The 17,476-nt window shown below is 41.8% G+C and overlaps 3 protein-coding genes across 8 annotated transcripts in view; 1 reads left to right on the top strand and 2 right to left on the bottom strand.

Moving 5' to 3' along the window:
- Positions 1-1,596: 1,596 nt before the first annotated feature.
- On the bottom strand, positions 1,597-8,177 carry inpp1 (inositol polyphosphate-1-phosphatase). 2 transcript variants are annotated; one of them, XM_035389314.1, is made up of 6 exons: positions 8,040-8,177; positions 6,848-7,058; positions 6,578-6,638; positions 5,570-5,770; positions 4,613-4,787; positions 1,597-4,133 (listed from the first exon to the last, which is right to left on the bottom strand). In XM_035389314.1, the coding sequence occupies exons 2-6, from the start codon at positions 7,049-7,051 to the stop codon at positions 3,638-3,640; spliced, it is 1,137 nt and encodes a 378-aa protein (XP_035245205.1). In that variant the 5' UTR covers positions 7,052-7,058; positions 8,040-8,177; the 3' UTR covers positions 1,597-3,637. The 2 variants fall into 2 exon arrangements, with proteins under 2 accessions (XP_035245205.1, XP_035245204.1); XM_035389313.1 differs by lacking the exon at positions 8,040-8,177 and adding an exon at positions 7,699-7,835.
- On the top strand, positions 7,023-16,414 carry LOC118211821 (protein S100-B-like). 5 transcript variants are annotated; one of them, XM_035389319.1, is made up of 4 exons: positions 7,023-7,107; positions 11,522-11,657; positions 14,919-15,087; positions 16,158-16,414. In XM_035389319.1, exons 2-3 carry the CDS (start codon positions 11,529-11,531, stop codon positions 15,057-15,059), a joined length of 270 nt encoding a protein of 89 aa, XP_035245210.1. In that variant the 5' UTR covers positions 7,023-7,107; positions 11,522-11,528; the 3' UTR covers positions 15,060-15,087; positions 16,158-16,414. The 5 variants fall into 5 exon arrangements, with proteins under 5 accessions (XP_035245210.1, XP_035245209.1, XP_035245206.1 ...); XM_035389318.1 differs by lacking the exon at positions 7,023-7,107 and adding an exon at positions 8,368-9,618; XM_035389315.1 differs by lacking the exon at positions 7,023-7,107 and adding an exon at positions 8,368-10,032.
- The window catches only part of LOC118211819 (peroxisomal succinyl-coenzyme A thioesterase-like), a 17,847-nt gene continuing 16,529 nt past the window's right edge, over positions 16,159-17,476 (bottom strand). Inside the window, exon 11 of the mRNA XM_035389310.1 lies at positions 16,159-16,289. Coding sequence (XP_035245201.1) covers positions 16,159-16,289 — 131 coding nt within the window. The remainder of the gene's footprint in view (positions 16,290-17,476) is intronic.

The raw sequence follows: 17,476 nt of genomic DNA, 5'->3' as shown, positions 1-17,476 counted from the left end.
CATCTCCCAGTTACCGAAGGGTCACCGTTTGGTTAATGTGAATTTTCACCCATCACCAGCTTCTTACATTTCCTCATATTCTTGCTCATTTACACAACATTCTGCCAACCAGTTTGAACTTCTCAGCCTTTTGTGTTTTTTTAACATTTTCTCGTAAAACCATGCAGCGACATGACTGCAGCAGCCAATAAGAGTAGCTTTTTGCTGGTGGTAAGGCTCACAGACGTCTGCCAACTGAAAGAAATTTGGTGACGGCGTTTTCTCTGATAACAATAGCCTCCATTCTATTATAAACCCAATTTTCCCGTGAGGAGAAAGCAAAAGATGCCCTAAAACGTTTCTGAACAATTTTTATTACTCCCCTGCTCTCTTTTCTCAACAGTTTTTTTCCCCCTAATCCCATTTTTCTAATCCTTAATTTACTGTAAACTGACTTGGACCCTTTAGCTCTGATCTTAGGTCTCCTCGTGACTTCTGCCTGTGTTTGCTGAACTCTTGAGTTCAGGCAAATGAGCTTTTCCGTTTGGGACACGCTTTCGCTACACCTCTCCATAACTGGAAGTGTTTGCGTGGATGGCTGCTCAAACCTGCTTGCCTGACCCCTCGGCTGTTGTGCCTCTTCAGTGGCTCTGTTGGTCAGAAGACAGGCCTGCCTGAAGTTTCATTCTCGTCGCTGGAACCGAACAGGAGAATTTGACCAAAATTGGCTGGAAAGTTATTCTTGTTATGTTTGATGTGGTGCTGTCATTAAGTTGTCTAAAAGTAGCTGCAATCTGACCCATATTAATATATTACTTTAGAGAGTGCTTTATTTAATAACGTTGTAGGTCAAATCATATAATTGCCTAAATGCACGTGACATCTAGACGGCACTATAAATACATTATCAGAGATCTCCCATTGGTTAATCGTCAGGCCGTTGGCCTAATAATGATTGAACGTTCCCATTTTTAAGTGCAGATTCGTTGCATCCATTGACTGCCAGGTCCATAATGTCCACTTACATTTTTTGCAGCAGATTTTTGAATATTGTTGATTATCTCATGAGCTTATGCAGTATTTCTGTGTTAAACACAGTGGCGCACAAGCAGGTGAAAGAGAATCATGAAGTGATTCCTGAGACATTCGTTCAAACCCCACTGTTTCAAATCAACTCTGTTGTCAGTTGTATTTCTTTTACAGGAATTGTCAAATAGAATTATGGCCTATACTAGTTTTAACGGTATGGATTTCTGCAGTTTGCGGGCTGTTGCTTATCGAATGCCTGTAATTCCATGCAGACTGATCAGTGGAGCTCATGTTAAAATGTCCAGAATGACCGTCTGTCACTCACAGATCCCGCCCACCTTCCCTTGATATACAGATGTGTCCGAAGTCAATAAACTTAACCCAAAAAGACCATTCTTCCCCCAGACAGTGTCATTTCCTTGGAGATGTGGTCATGAACAGACACATCAGACAAGCTGCAGATATCACTGGCCGGTGCACTCTCCGTATATCTCTCATTCTCATTACCCTACTTAAGCCCCCCTAGGTCCCGCCAGTCATTTTCAACACAGCAATCAGTCCACTGGAATGTCCCAGATTACCACAGTATGCATTTAAAATTCAAATCTTTATTATTCATTATCATTATACTTTTGAAATGATGTCAATTACACTGTCATATAAACATTACTGTCTTAATGATGGTTCCCATAGCAACATGGAACTTGACTTTTTTTTTAACCAGAGATTCAGGGTTGCCTTCTGAGAGGCGCGGGGATAATATGTAAAATGAAAACTATCATTACTGCAGTGTGAAAACCTCTTCTGTATCACAGATCCAACCACCAATTACCTGTAAACCTATGGTGTGGAAAAAGTACACCAATGAGCTTGGAATGCACTGCTTTAAAAAGGGAATATACTTTTGATGAGCAAGGGTTCCTGTTCACTCTTGCCATGTATATTTTCACAAAGAGAGCTGTAGGAGACAGGAAAGTAACTCGTTTTCCATTAAGTGCTCGGGTCAACTATTCCACTTAGCACAGAGTAGTCAGCAATCTTGATGAACATACTAAGCTATCCTGACAACATGCCAGGAATTAAAAGATTAAAACATAAAAGCAGTGTTAAGACAGTACTCTCCTCCCCATCCTGTCTACAATCAGTTAGCCTTGCTAGCCAGGCCTTTTGTATCCTTTTTTGGACGTAATTAATTCCTGGGAATGAAAACAAAAGCCTGGCTAAACAGGAGAGAGGAGCACAGGTGATAACCCTGTCAATGATTTAATACGACTAACAATAACTGAGGCAGTAAATTCAGAGCTGGTAGCCGGACAGTCTGCTTCCGGCTCGTGTAGGGAGGCATTACAGAAATAAAGACTGAAATACCGCTCAGTGCTCTTCGATGCATGATGCACAGGAATCAAGCCACACAATGAATTACGCATTGGTGCAACTTAGTTCAAGAAAGTAGCTGGAATGTTTACTAAAGTTAATTGGACTTAGATTATATCAGCGAACATCTCTGTACAAGCACAGCAAGATTGCTTTAATGTTTATCAAAACATGAGGTTACAGAAAACTGCCACCATCACTCTTCAAATTGGACCACGGTGTGGATTTCAACTTCAACACCCTATCCAATACTGGCAATTCTTAAACATGTTAAGGTCTCCACGGTGACAACATCACTGACCAATAGCATTGAGTCTGGAGTGTTCTTGATCCAGCTCAGCCAATCAGCACACCACTGGGGCTTTCTCCAGTGAAAAAGGCCTTCCTCCTCATCCTACTCGCGCTCCATCACACTAGTCTAAGAAATCCCATGATGAAGAACCAACCAATGAGAAACAGTTTCTTCACCACTAGCGTGTTTACAAATGATCTTCTTGCTCTAATAAGTTGAGCTGTCCTGATTGCAAGGTTTTGATGATCTCCCAGATGATGTTATTATTATTAATTCATTGTTAACCTGCGATAGGAGAGACCCCTTGATCCCACCATGGAGGTAGGTAAGTCTAGACAAAATCATACTTAACTGGCAATACCAATGGATAATTAACTCTACTTCTGTTTTTGGCTCAATTCTGACAAGAGGATGAGACACTACTCTGGCTTTCACATCACAACCAAATTTTGTAATAATTCCGTTACAATAAAATGTTCCTAATTCAAAGTACAGACTGTCCATTTTGAAAGCACCAAACATGGAGCTTCAGCCAGATAAATAATTTAGAAGGAAGTCAAACCTACTTTTATTCCTCTGTATCCTGGCATTTGTATTGTACACCGAAACATGCTTTAGTTTAGATAAGCTACTGCCTGCACACCTGTTCCCTGAACACCAGGCATCACACAGAGAAGCTGCCCACAGGCTATCTTCCCTGTAGTTTTACATAGATCGCTTTGAAAGTCAAAGCAGTTTGGATTAAAAAAAAGAATTTGAATGGCGGCAGCCTGAACACAGGAAGGCTGCACTTCCTAGTGCTGTGTATGAGTCTCTCACGCGTCCCCTCCAACTGCACCATACAAGAGAAGAGACTCATAATAATTACTACAGAACAGCAAACAAAACACTACCCACCCGACCCACTCTGAGATCACGCGTTTAAGTTCAGGGTATTCCTTCATCTTGGAGGATCCTGAGGATTCAGATCTTGCCCGAAAGCGCCCCGATCACCCTCGCCAGCCCCGTCGAGTCCAGGTAGGCCACGATCCCGCCGTGGTTGGCCCAGCGCTCCGCGCCCTTGCGCCCCGCCCTCGGCTGGTGGTAGGCCAGTTCCGCGGGAGCCCCTCCCCTGAGGCACTCGGCCAGGTCGGCCACGCCCCCCCCCAGGGCCCTCAGTATGGCGTGGGGGGCGCAGGAGTCCCACTTGAAGGTGCTGCCCTCCGAGAGGACGTACAGGTCCGCCAGGCCCAGGATGACGCACAGGATCTTGTAGCCGGCGCCGGAGACGTACGCCAGCCCGCCGCCGCAGAGCGGGCCCAGCGCGTCCTTCACCGCCTGCTTCTCGCCCGAGCTCAGCACCGCCCTCAGCTCCCCGGCGCCGTCCGCGGAGGCGGCGGAGCGGCCCGGAGGCCTCGGCAAGGAGGAGGCGTTGATGGTCCCGTTGATGGACACCCCCCAGAAATGCCGGCCCGTCCAGCTGCAACAGAAACGCACCGCACCCTTTTATATTTTTTGAGACAAATTTTGTATGCATTCATGCAATCTGGAATAGCCGTTATCAACACTGTAAGCTCATCCCATGGCTGTAAGATCCTCAAGACGATTTGGTGAGGCAAAGACCAGTATGTGTCCTCCGAAAAGCATGTAGCCACACACCAGCCGCCAATTACTCTAACTCCACGGACCACCAGCTGAGATGAGCAGCCCTTGCATGGGAGAGCTGTGAATCATTTACAACCGGCACAAGCTAACAACATGTTGCTGCATGACTAGAGGACTCCCATAATGTGCCATAGGCTAATCGTTTGAGTAATGCTAACTGAAACCCTGCCTGCCTGGTGAACATTTCAGCCAATCACGAGGCTCATTGTACAGTAGCAGCCAAACTCTCTTAATGTGTTTTAATCGTGCTGGGAGCATCGGGAGCACCGGAGCACCTGGTTTCCTGACTCTCACCCTTGGCCTGAGGCGTCCCTGTGCGCAAAGGGCTGGTTGATGACTCCGATTACGGGCTCCCCGCTGACCCGCAGGTACGCCCCGATCAGGACCAGGGCACAGGGCAGCCCCGAGGGGCACAGCTCTCCCTGCGGGGCCTCGTCCTCCCGACCCTCGATGTACTGACTCGTCGCATCTGAGGAACGGCACAAACACCACAGCCTGTAAGGGGAAGAACCGTCCCCGGTGATACCACAGAGGAAGACATTACAGTGCAGTCTGTAAGTATTTGGACAGAGACACAATTTTTACTGTTCAGGCGCTGTACTCCTGGTCAAAGTCATGGGGGAATGGGGTAGAGCTGGAGCCTATCCCAGCATGCAGTGAGTGAGAGGCAGGAAAACACTCTGGACGGGTCACCAGTCCATCGCCCACACCATTCACTCACTCACTCATACCAACGGGCAATTTAGCCTCTCCAATTAACCAACTGCATTCAACTGTTCTCCAATCTTTGGACTGTAGGAGAAAACTGAAGTACCTGACAGAAACCCATGCAGACACGAGGAGAACATGCAAACTCCACACAGAAAGGCCCTCAGTCTGGATTTATCACTCATTACCTTCTTGCTGTGAGGTGACAGTGCTATTACTGCACCACCCCTAACCGAGCAATTCACACGGTTTATTCTACACGTAACTTACCTGGTTTCTTTAGTCTAAATTGGTCACTACTTTTGAGGTGAAATCACAGCAGATCCTGTGGCTGGAGGACCAGCACTATCCACCCCTGCCCATTGATATTATGGTGACAGAAATTATATTTTAGAATCTAACCACATCCACAACTCGCTGGCCCCACCCATCACATGCATATAGCCTTAATCCACTCATCCAGTAGGACTGGCTTTCTGCTGCCCCATAGGTTGTTAATGCACAGTGTGGAGATGGCCAGACCACCGGGCGGGCAGCCATTACCGATGGGGTCGATCCATATGCCCAGGTCGCTGGGGTTGAGGGGCAGCTCCAGGCTCCGCGCGGCCTCGTCCTCCACCTGCAGGTCCTGGTGAACGGCTCGGGCCAGGAGGGCGGCGGCGGCCGCGTCGCCGTCCAGCACGGTGGCCAGCAGAGCGGCTGTCTCCTCCTCCGTCCCGCACAGCGTCACCGTCACGCTCTCCCCTGGGGGGGGGCAACACGAGCCGGTGACCGACGGCCTCCGGGACCGACACCGAGCGCCAACAAGACACTCGCTTTTTTGGATATGTTATTTATCCATCCAGCCTTCCTTCCATTATCTATACCCGCTTATCCTGGCCAGGGATGCAGGGGATGCTGCAGCCTATCCCAGCATGCATTGGGTGAGAGGCAGGAAATACCTCATTTAGAAGTTTTGAATTACACTATTTTTTTCTGTGTTGCTTCATGCGCCTCAGTAACTTTAGTAGCAGCTGTTCAGAGACAACCACATTCTGGGACAACCACATTCCGCTCCATGGCATCACTAACTCCAACTTAATCTGAATGCAAATTCAATCAATCATTTCCATAATGACATAATATTTACCTAATGACTAAAACGACTACTTACATAATTGTTTACAGCCTGACCTTTCATGAGGAAATATAGGTTAAGAACCTTGCAGTGCAACAGAGTCGGTTTAATGCTGCCATTTATTAGATTATTTTTGTGAACTTTAGGTCTCCGCAATCTAGCAACATAATTACTACCTACCTACGAGCTATACAGTTACCACCCATTTTCTAACTCAAATTTTACAGTGAGACTGTGCAATGTGACTGGTATGTTACAGAGCCTATGCAATGTGACTGGTATGTTACAGTGCCTATGCAATGTGACTGGTAATCAAATTTGTCACCATTATTTGTGCAGTTTTAAAAAGGCAGCCAAGTGACTGACAGCCTGTGCTCCAGCCCTCTTTGTGTTAACCAGAATCCCCCTCCCAGGCAGTCTGAATGAGAACTCACCTAGTCCATTCTCAAACTTGTTCGACTCCTCTCCATGGATAAATCCCTTCATCTCTGGGAACTACAAAACCATGGTAACACCACCACAATCAGCAATTAAGTCGGAAACGAGCAAGAAAATGACGAGCCTGGGCTTGTTCTCGTCTTCATATTTACGTATGCCATTTTATGCCCCTATGTGTTTAACCGATAAAGTAAAAACCTCGACACAAATGATCAGGTGGAGTGATAATTAATTATTAAAATTTTTGACAACGATTATTCCCAGACCTGCGCGACGACGTCGTGTTTGATCATCTCTTGTATCACAACGTCTGCCAGCGTTTTGAAGTCCTGTACAAATTTCTTGTTTTTGTCGTCCCCTGTCTTCTCCTGGATTAGGAGCTCAAATAGCGGGGCCTCCCGCCTGCAGACGCGCGCCACGTTCGCTGCCTTCTCGGACACGCGCAGCAGCAGTCGCAGAAGCTCCGCCATGGCGACCCTGAGAAAAAGCCGGACGTGCAGAAGGACAGGAATGCAATTATTACCAGGGGAGTGAATGTTTAGTTTTGGTTTAGCAAAAGCCTAATTATGCACTATCAATGAACCAGGACATGTGAAAGGCACAACTACAGAGCTAAGATTCATTTATAAAGTACATATCATAAAAGTGATTGTTTCTTGTTACCCGGTGTTTGAAAGCGTAAGCACCAGGTTCAATTGTATTCTAAACATTTTCAGTTTTAAAGAATTGACGTGTAGGCAACAACGATAATAGCTGTCTAATTCAGTCATGACGAATACGGAGGTTTGTGTTGCAAACGCATGAAAGATTAACCGTATACATTTTTAGGTTAACAGTTGGCCTATATTAATCTGTAAAAACAGCAATACATACGCTGTGCATATAATATAAACGGGTAGCCTACATTTAAAAAGTCCCTCAAAATTCACTACACAGCTTCAAACACTGACATTCACACCCCCGAAAACTTAATCGCCCCACCTTCTTCGCGAGTGAACGTGCTAAATGGAAACAGTTTCCATTACGTTACGCAGTCTATAGGGCGGTAGAGGCACAATTTCTTTAACGCCGGAAGAAAATTTCGCTTCGGCAATGTAATGGATACAAAATGACCTACATTGATGAGTTATTGTTTCTTTTGTACGTTCGGTTGCCAGTTCCGCTGTTTTATCCCATCGATATTAACAGGCTACAGTCTATGTAGATTTTTAAATACACACAAATAGGCTATTCTCAACATTGAAAATCACAGCCGAGTAGGTTAACCCTGACAAGAATGTCAATACAGAACATCAAAACATGGTTCGATACACATTACTGCAGTGTTGTGACATGCGAAATCAACTCCATCCGGTAAACACCGAGTCTATAACCGGAGTTATACCGCCTCGTCGAAATAAAATGCTATACGCTGATAAACAAAATTAAAGTTCCGGTGACGTTTTCCGTCGTACTCACAGTTTTCCCTATTTGCCAGCAAATGTTGGCCTTTCCTAAGGTTTTTGCTGATCTAAAATAGGCTTTTTGCTTCGCGTCCTGAAGCTGCAGTCCGTAACTTGCTCTCGTTTCTTGTAGCCTATAATAGAATGTTAAGAATTTTCTCTTGGAGCTTCGTCAAGGTAAATGCAGGGAGTTCTCAGGCTTATTACGATACTCAGCTCCAATCTCAAGAGCTGTGTGGCCTGTTCGCGTTCATTTACATCAGTGCAGATGTGCTGGAAAAAGCACAGAGGTGTTTCTCCATTCAAAATGTTGCCTACAGCGCAGTAGAGCAGGGCGGAGTTATGATTCATTTCTGTGATATGCTAGACATTCTAAGATGTGAAGAAGGGCGACCCTTGTGGTGTTTAAAAAAACTGCAACAAGCGATTTTGTAGTTGAGTTCGTCGAAAATAAGACATGGCACGGGTTCACTTGCATGCGGTTAGTTACATATTTTTCCAAATGTACCTGTAGGCTATACGATTAACGAAAATAAATACGGGTGCGTGGGCTATAACGAACGGCGGGCAGATCTTCACATAACTATTTAAATCGTATAGTTTAATGTTTGCATGAGAAATCAAAATCAATCACGCTGTTTAATGCCCGAAATGAACGAAATATGGATGATTAGAAATACCTATCATTTATCATAATTTAAATTATGAAAGTCTGGCTGCATTCATGCTTGATGCCTGCCAGGTAACTTTTAAGAGGGAGCAGCAATGTAATGCATTCAGTGCATTTTTTCTTCTTCAAGCGTCAGACAGTAATGCAGGAAACATATATTTAACAAAAATTTCAGAAAAGCCTCCACCACAACATATAATATCAAATCTATCAATATTTGTCCACTCTTTCTTTTGTGCACTCTGCTACCACTATAAGTCTTTTGTGCTTCCAGTCAACAAATTACAGCTGTCCTCCCAACAAAAGATACCAAACGTGTCAATGTTATGTTAGAACCATTTACATTTATTACATTACATTACTGGCATTTGGCAGATGCTCTTATCCAGAGCGACGTACAACAAAGGCATTTTCCTTCAAAAATGGCTCTAATATTCAAACAAACTACCCAAACACACCTTAGCTGCCTTGTAGAATTATGTGCCATGTGCATCTAAAATGGCTAAAGGAGATATTTCTGATGAGATTAGATATAATAATTCAACTGCATAAGGAAGGTGAAAGCTGAAAAGAAGTGTAAAAAACAGGAATTTCCAAAACAGGGAACAGACAGAGAAAAAATTACTCTTAACAACCATGCAAGAACTGGTCGAACCACCAACACAATCACCATCATAAAGACAGCATTTAAAGATTTTGTCTTTGCGAGATAGGAAAAAGTAAAGCTCCACTCTGGCTTCAGATCCAAAGAAATCCACAGGTGTTTCTGTCAATCCTTCCACTGTGAGAAGACAACTCAATGCTATAGGTCTGAAAGAATGTGCAGCTTTAAAAAAATAAAATAAAAAAGCCACCACTGAATAAGGAATTAAAAGGGAAAAATATTTGCACCAGTACCCCGGAACTGGACACCTAAGATGTGAAGGTAGGTTTTATGGGCTGATGAGTCTAAATTTGAGATTTTTGGAAACAATAGAAGGCAGTATGTACGCCACCAAAGCAATGAAAGACACTTAGAACCATGTCTGCAACCATCAGCCAATCATAGTGGAAGATCAGTGCAAGTTACGTATCATGCAATACCCTCTGGACAATGTTTTATATGGAGCAAATTCATGCAAGATAATGACCCCGAGCACACTGCTAAGAAGATCAAGCTGCTGGTGTTCTCGGAACAATGGACTGGTCGCCACAGAGTCCAGACCACAACATCACTGAATTGCTTTGGGGTTACTTGGATCGAGAGGGGCAGAAAATGCAACCAACTCCTAAGACTGAACTTTGGAAGTGTTTACAAGAACAATGGGAAAATATCCCTGCAGATTTCTTCAAGAACAAAGCAAGTATCCCAAAAAGAATGGGGGCTGTAATAAAGGCAAAGGGTGGACACACTAAATACTGAAAGATTTGATGAAAGATTTGATATTGTGCATAGTTGTGGAGATTTTTGCGTTAAATATATGTTTGCTGCATCATTTTCCGACAGTGAAAGATAGCTAACTTGCACTGAATCGCTGTTTTCATTGGAAAGTAAATAAAAGAGGGTGGGTCTCTGATTTTTGCAGTGCTGTACAGTAAATGGCGAAATGTAAACTCTAAATGAGGTTGGCCAACTTGCCAAGCCTACCACACCCCAAATCCATTTGTACATCTGACACATGTAGTAGACACAAGGCCGTAATAGCCTACTTTCACCACTAAGTGAACAAATTTATTTTTCTTTAATGATTTTTTAACAGAACTGACTGCTGCAGTGTGGACAATATCCGTTACATAGTGCATTAGGCGGAGCTTTTAAGACTAAATGGGTCAATGTGTTAGTACACAGTAGCCCACAAGCAGTGCAGTGACGAGACAGAATTCTCCTCATAGAAAAGATCTCTTCAAATACAGGTAAAGTTCTTATTCCTAAATTTGATAAATATGTACTGTATCTGCATAAACCTGCATCTTATTTAATGTCTAATGTTGATTACATGCATAAATATTCAAAGTGTGGAAATGTGGTAAAAATGTTTCAAAAATTTACAGATTTTTTTTTGGAACAATTCTATTGTTATTTGTGGTATAGTAGCAAGTTAGAGAAAACATCCCAACTGCTTCTTGCGAAAGCAACAATAACAGCAATTGTAAAAATCCTACAATTAATACTACTACTACTAATAATAATAATTATTATTATTATTATTATTGTTATTATTTACCTGAACTTATCTTATGTTGCTAAGTGTATTAGTAGCTAATAGTGTCAAAACTGGTAAAACCACAATCAGCCCTAAACATTCAGCTATTATAGCCAAAGGAATTAACAATAAATGTTTAACAGTCAGTGAAATAATTTGCTACAGGAATCTATTAAACACAATGCATGTTAATATTTCTAATTTGTTGTTATCAGGAGAGTCTGAGCATAAAACATTTACCTATTTAACCTACCGCGACACCTTTTTGCCGATTGTCGGAAAATAGCATTAATCGTTCTCTATGGTGGTGATGAAGACAATGATGATCCTTAACTACATGGTTTCCTGAAGACACACCCAGCATCTAGGCTAACATTTTCAATACTTATTTTCAGAATTTAAGACTAGACAAAACATGTGTCATCTAGGGTGTCACAGTAGAAGAAAATAGTGTTCATTTTGAAACTAAGCCGAAAAGGTAAGATTCAGTGGAATTTCTTAAGAAAATATTTGAAATGACCTAGGTAAACTGAAGCATAAATGATACGATGATACTATCAATACGTTCAGTAATTCTACCGGTGTACTATATGTTAGCAATATCCGAGCTGAACACCAATACTACATGTATCTTTTTTTGTCTAGGGGGACCATGTCAGATTTGGAGAACTCCATTATGATTATAATCCACGTGTTCCACAAGTATTCCAAGAGCAAATCCACACTGAAGAAGACAGATCTGAAGGATCTAATTAATAACGAAATGAGTCACTTCATCATGGTACGTATGCTTTTATAGCGCAATCAAAAGGGTGGAGGCGTGGGTTGCTTTGCGGCACAGAGCCACAGTGTGGATCATACGAGATGCGAGGCAGCTGTGTTTAAGTGTGACGAGTGTCCCTTATGTTTTTTAGAGGACGCTGGACAGGATAAGCTCGGCACGGTCAGGTGCACAGTGAACGTGTTCACTGCGCGTGCGTACAGAGCGGTTAGTGTGCGGGCTTTTCTCATGCATACTGCTCAGTATGGTTAGACGCATATTTAACACACATTACAGGCTGTTTTATGGCCACATAATTGCTGCTGCAATGAACAAATTAAACAATAATAATAATAATAATAATAATACAAAATTCAATAAAAAAAATAATTACCCTGCCATCTCAAATAAAATAATAATATTCCAAGTAAAAATCAAAGTAAAAAAATAATAAATAAAACTAGGGGCCACAGAACAACAGGAGACAGCAAGTACAGATCAGACCTTTACTTACCAGTGACAATTAGTAGCCTGTGGGCCCTTGGTGGACATTTTTAATGTAAGGTAGCAGTAGGATATGTACGTGGGACGTGGTCAGTTGTGTCCACTGCAGAAATCAGTTTCTGTTGACAAAGTTTAACATTTTAAACATACTGCAAGGTTAAGCAGATACTGTAGACATGGATGTGCAGAAGGTGATGTTTGCATTTACCCGGCTAATGTCTAGGAAAGTTCTCATTATATAACATTGTGAGATAATGATATGGTGAAATGTTCTCCGAACACTCTTATAATATTTTTATTGTTACGTACAAGTACTGTCAGATCAGAGAAAAATGTTGCAGGCACGTCACACAAGCTTCTTGGCAGTATCCCCTGATGGCTGTTCGCATCATCAAGAAAAACATAGGATGCGCATCAAATACATTTTAAAGAATGTTCCAGAAGGTTTAGAAAAAGCAGATATGTTTAATGTTGTCAGCACCCAAGTAAAAACTGGAAAACCTGAATAACATTCTAATGCCATTTCTGAAATAGTTCTTGTGACTTGAATATAGCATTCCAGGGGAATCAAGGAAACTGGACAACTGCATGTGTTTGGAATGTCCTAACTTTCCTAACATCCCAGGAATGTTCCAAAAACCAGACAGACCTTATGTGCACATACTGTGAAATAGGAGCCTTGTTGCCTCAATATGCTTGCAAAGGTAAATACAAAAAGACAGGATAAAAATATCAAATACTTGAAAAGATAACCAAAACATCTTGCATTACGTTACATTTTACCTTACATTTATTTGGCGAATGCTTTTATCCAAAGCGACGTACAATAAGTGCATACTGAAGGTCATTGGATCATCAACTACAAAACACAGGTCCGATAAGGTACAATACTCATTTTGTACAGTTATTCATAGCCATGAACACATTAAGCTTAATGCAATAGAAGACAGGAGAGGACCAAGACAAATAATGATATACGGTATAGATCATTACCATATTACGCTATCAGTATCAAGTAGATCTTTAGTTTATCTATAACCTTACTAGTGAGAAGTCCCTTTCATACGCCACCAGCCACAGCTGATAATACCGGTATTCAACATGCGGTAATCATTCCATTTTGATAGCTCACATCAGGTGCATCGCATCACAAATCTGCTCACCCCAAACAGGCAGTGCCAGGCTCAGCCAGGCATTATGATAATGCGCGACACTCATAGAACAAACACATCCGAGGGCACTGACGGTTCGCTTGCATTTATGCTTTGGTTTGCGCTGATGTGTTGTGGATGCATTTCTGTTTTCTGAAATCGATTGAAAGTCAGAATGATTTGCCTTTTACATTTTGCAGCAGAAAGCAAAACGAAAGAGAAAGAGGCCACAGACACTGACGGCATCTGTGTTTACAGATTGCAATTTACAATCCCCTTCTGATTTCCTAACATGGCACGGAGATAATAAAAACTAACAGTAGAATGTGGTGAAGATCTGCTCAGAAATGACAGGAATGGCCCAGCTTGGCCTTTCAGTGTTATATGAAAACTGCCATCCTGGATGACCGAGCTCACCCGCTATTTTCCAAATGCAACCCGTCAAGCCTCTTTAACACAACAAAAATCGAACTCTGCGTTCAACACCAAGTAAGGCGGTGACTACGTGAGAAGAACTGAGTATCGCCAGCTGCAAAAAATTTGACGTCATACATTTGGGAAGACGGGGGTTTGGAGAACTGTAAATCAGGGGTGATAATAGCAGGTTGTGTTTCTTTTTGTTTGTTTTTTTTTGGTTGCACAGCTCAGGAGACATACAGAATAAGCTGTTCTTCCACCTTTGTATCTGTCTGCGTCACACAAAGCCGTAATGAGATTGCACGTGCTATGAAGGGTCAGCGTCAAACTAGGTCAAAGTTCAAAGGATTTGAACTTTGAGCGACTCTGCGTTAATTTTGAGCTGTGCACTATGCCAGGAATATTGTCGTTGCCAAGTAGGGCATCAGTGCTCCCTCCCTCGGAAAATAGTGGTCTGACGCCATCTTGAGAGGTTTGACGCTGATTATGTAAAGCAGCTCGTCCTTCTGGCCGTTGATATGTGTTACCCCTCTTAACATCTACCAGAGCAAAGGTCGCCAAGAGCTGCACAGGTTTAAATGGGTTCATCCTTTCGCTTTAAAAACCTTTTTGCCAAATTTGTACTTCCTGAAATTCACTCTTTGCACAGGGACAGTTAATAATAAACCTCGTAATGTTTTATTAATCTGTTCAGTATGCTGTCAAATGTGTGGATTTTTAGTGCACACACACATTTCACACACACAATGTTGCGCCTTTTGTTTCCACTAACTGATCACCATGATCATTGCTTACCTGGATTTTAGGAATGGTTCAGTTCATTACATCGATGGCATTTTCATCCATTTCATGCTAAATTTCGTTATGGTGATATGCTACTATTGATATGAAAGAAAATGAAAGAGGTCCTAGATGCATTGTTAATTGAAAAAAATCGGATGAATCATTATACTTTACCTATAAAGAAGCACCTGCTTATTTGTTCATAATGTATTTTATTATACTGTATGTTCTTGTGAAACAGGTACAACAGGTTCAGGCACAATATATTCCAAAATATTTGAGAAATGTTATTTTAATACCAGATTAAATGGTGACAAATCATTCAGTTCATTACTTTGAATTCTAATTGAAGTGATCTGTCCTGGTAATAATTATCACTTGAAGCTCGTTTGTCACACACACCTCTGGTCTTGTCACTCTCCTGCAGAACATCCAGGATAAGGAGACATTGGACCAGGTATTCACTGACCTGGACCAAAACGGAGACCTGGAGATTGACTTCCAAGAATTCATAGCCTTGGTTGCCATGGTTACATCAGCATGTCATGACCTCACAAAGACCTGTTAGGGGGGAGTGGCTTGTGAGTTTCTGCATGGTAAGAACTATTAACCCACTCCATTAAATGTCATGCATTGATTTTCAGATGGTTTATTTCTAATATTTAGCATATGCATGAGCAGGTGCAGTGGTGGCTGGTGAGCTGCAAACAGACGGCGTGGAAAACTTCCCTTTAAACCAGGGCTTCCTAAACCAGAACTACCTGAAAGTTCTGAAAATTTAGGAAAAAAATAATTTCATTCTCTGTAAAATGTTAATGTAAGCTACTATACATGTCGAACATCCCAGCCACTCAACTATAATAAATCAATGAAGCATGTGAGGCCATGGTGTAACCCCAACTTTGCCATGAATATTCTCAAAGCATTAGTGAGGTCAAAAGTACATGCATCCACAATTTTAAATAATGTTGATTAAATGTGCAGAATTTTGCAATGCAAAATAGCCTAATTGAGAAGAACTGGTCAGGGATTGAATTGAGTCATTTCTGAATTGATCACTGCTGTAAATCTAGAAAAATGACCAAAAAACAGGTCGAGACCAATAGTCAGTTTAAGGGGAAGTTTTTCACCCTGTCAGTTTTCAACTGAGTAGGCACCACAAGACAGACAAGAGCAATTCAGATTATAATGGGACGAATTTAGAGTGCAGTCTGTAAGCATTTGGACAGTGACACAATTTGTTATTGTGTCAGCATATTGGATGTGAAACAAAACAATGAATCTGAGAAAAAAGTGCTGACTTTCAGGTTTAATTTGAGGGTATTTAAATCCGTAGCAGGTGATCCAGGTAGGAATTACAGCCCTTTTTATACTTAGTCCCCCCATTTAAGTGAACCAAAAGCAATTGGACAAATTAACATAATCTTATTAACATAGCCATAATGAATACATTTAATGAGTAATGTAAATCCTGTGCATCTGATGACTGTCTGAAGTCTGCAGTCTAGAGTCTGTGACTTGTAGACATCACCAGACGCTGGGTCTCTTCCCTGGTGATGCTCTGCCAGGCCTGTACTGCAGCCATCTTCAGTTCCTGTTTGTTCTGGGGCCTTTTTTCCTTCAGCCTTGTCTTCAGCCAGTGAAACACATGTTTAATTGCATTCAGGTCAGGTGACTGACTTGGCCAGCCAAGAGTATCCCCCCCCAAGATGGCATTCCCGGAATTCCAGAAGCTTCTTCCAGGCATCTTCCTGAGCGGCTGCATGCGGTGCAGTGTGTCCACCCCAGCAAACCATCACTGGGAGAGAAACAGGCCCCCACACGCATTAGTATTTCCCACTCTTTAAGTGTACCCATAGCTGTAAGCAATGCCAATAAACCCAGATCCTACAATGCCAATAAAGTGAGTGACTCTATAAATGATCAAGCTGATCTTTTTTTTTTTTTGCTCAGATACAGAGGGGAGAACAAGACATGGGAGTTTAAATGTTTCAATCATTCTGCTTTTCAAGGTGCTCTTCATTTTATCGCAATATCTTGGTAAGAGGTAGAATATGTTTTTTAACTGTTATTTTTTTTTCCATGGCAATGAAAGGAACCTGCTCAAATTTTAAAATTCAAACCACATTAAAAATATGTGTTAAAATTAGAAACCATAAAATGCTCAAAAATGATATTATGGCTTCTAAATAATACAAAATAATCCATAAAAGGACATAAAGTAGAATTACATACTGACCTCTTGTTGCAGAGAGACACAATCTCCCTGTGAAAGAATGCCAGTTTAAAATGGTTACTTACTGAAATAATAAATCAACATGAAGACTCATTAAGTAATGTGATACTACATTAACAATTCAGCAACTGACAAACAGGCTGAAGAGCAGCATGGTTATTACAGCAGTAAGGGGTATGACAGGATCATTACATGATTTTCATGCCACAAAAAGAAACAACTTTCTGCATTTCGTGCACGAAAAGTAACCTAAAATGCGTTGTAAAATGTTAAACTGAGTTTCGCATTTCCTGAACCAAACACTGGACACATTGACACTAGCAAATATAAATAAAAAAAACTAAAATGTGCAATATTGCTAATTATATTGCTAATTGGCTTAATTAGCTACAAGGTTCACTGTGTTTCATTCCAAATTTCAATCAAACAGACGTTGGTTAATGCTAGCTTATGTTGGTTGCGTTTTACTACTGCTGTAATATGCCATGACCTAGGTACTGTCAACAGTATTAGGCAATTGCTATGTTCCAGTATTCTATTACTATCACTACGCCATATCTACCATATATAGCCACATGTAGGCCACCATCGACATATTAGCCAACTGCCAGCAATAAATTAGGATTTAATTGCATTTAAAGTGCATTTTTGTGTCTTCTGCAGTAAGCTAAATACACAAACCTATCCAGCTGAAAGCATGTAGTATTATTAGGCTAATTGCATTGGATAAGTACTTTAGAATCTCACCC

This window comes from Anguilla anguilla, chromosome 13 (genome assembly GCF_013347855.1).
Source record: "Anguilla anguilla isolate fAngAng1 chromosome 13, fAngAng1.pri, whole genome shotgun sequence".
Taxonomy (NCBI): Eukaryota; Metazoa; Chordata; class Actinopteri; order Anguilliformes; family Anguillidae; genus Anguilla; species Anguilla anguilla.
The sequence above is the reverse complement of the archived record's forward strand: the minus strand, read 5'-3'. Positions and strand labels throughout refer to the sequence as shown.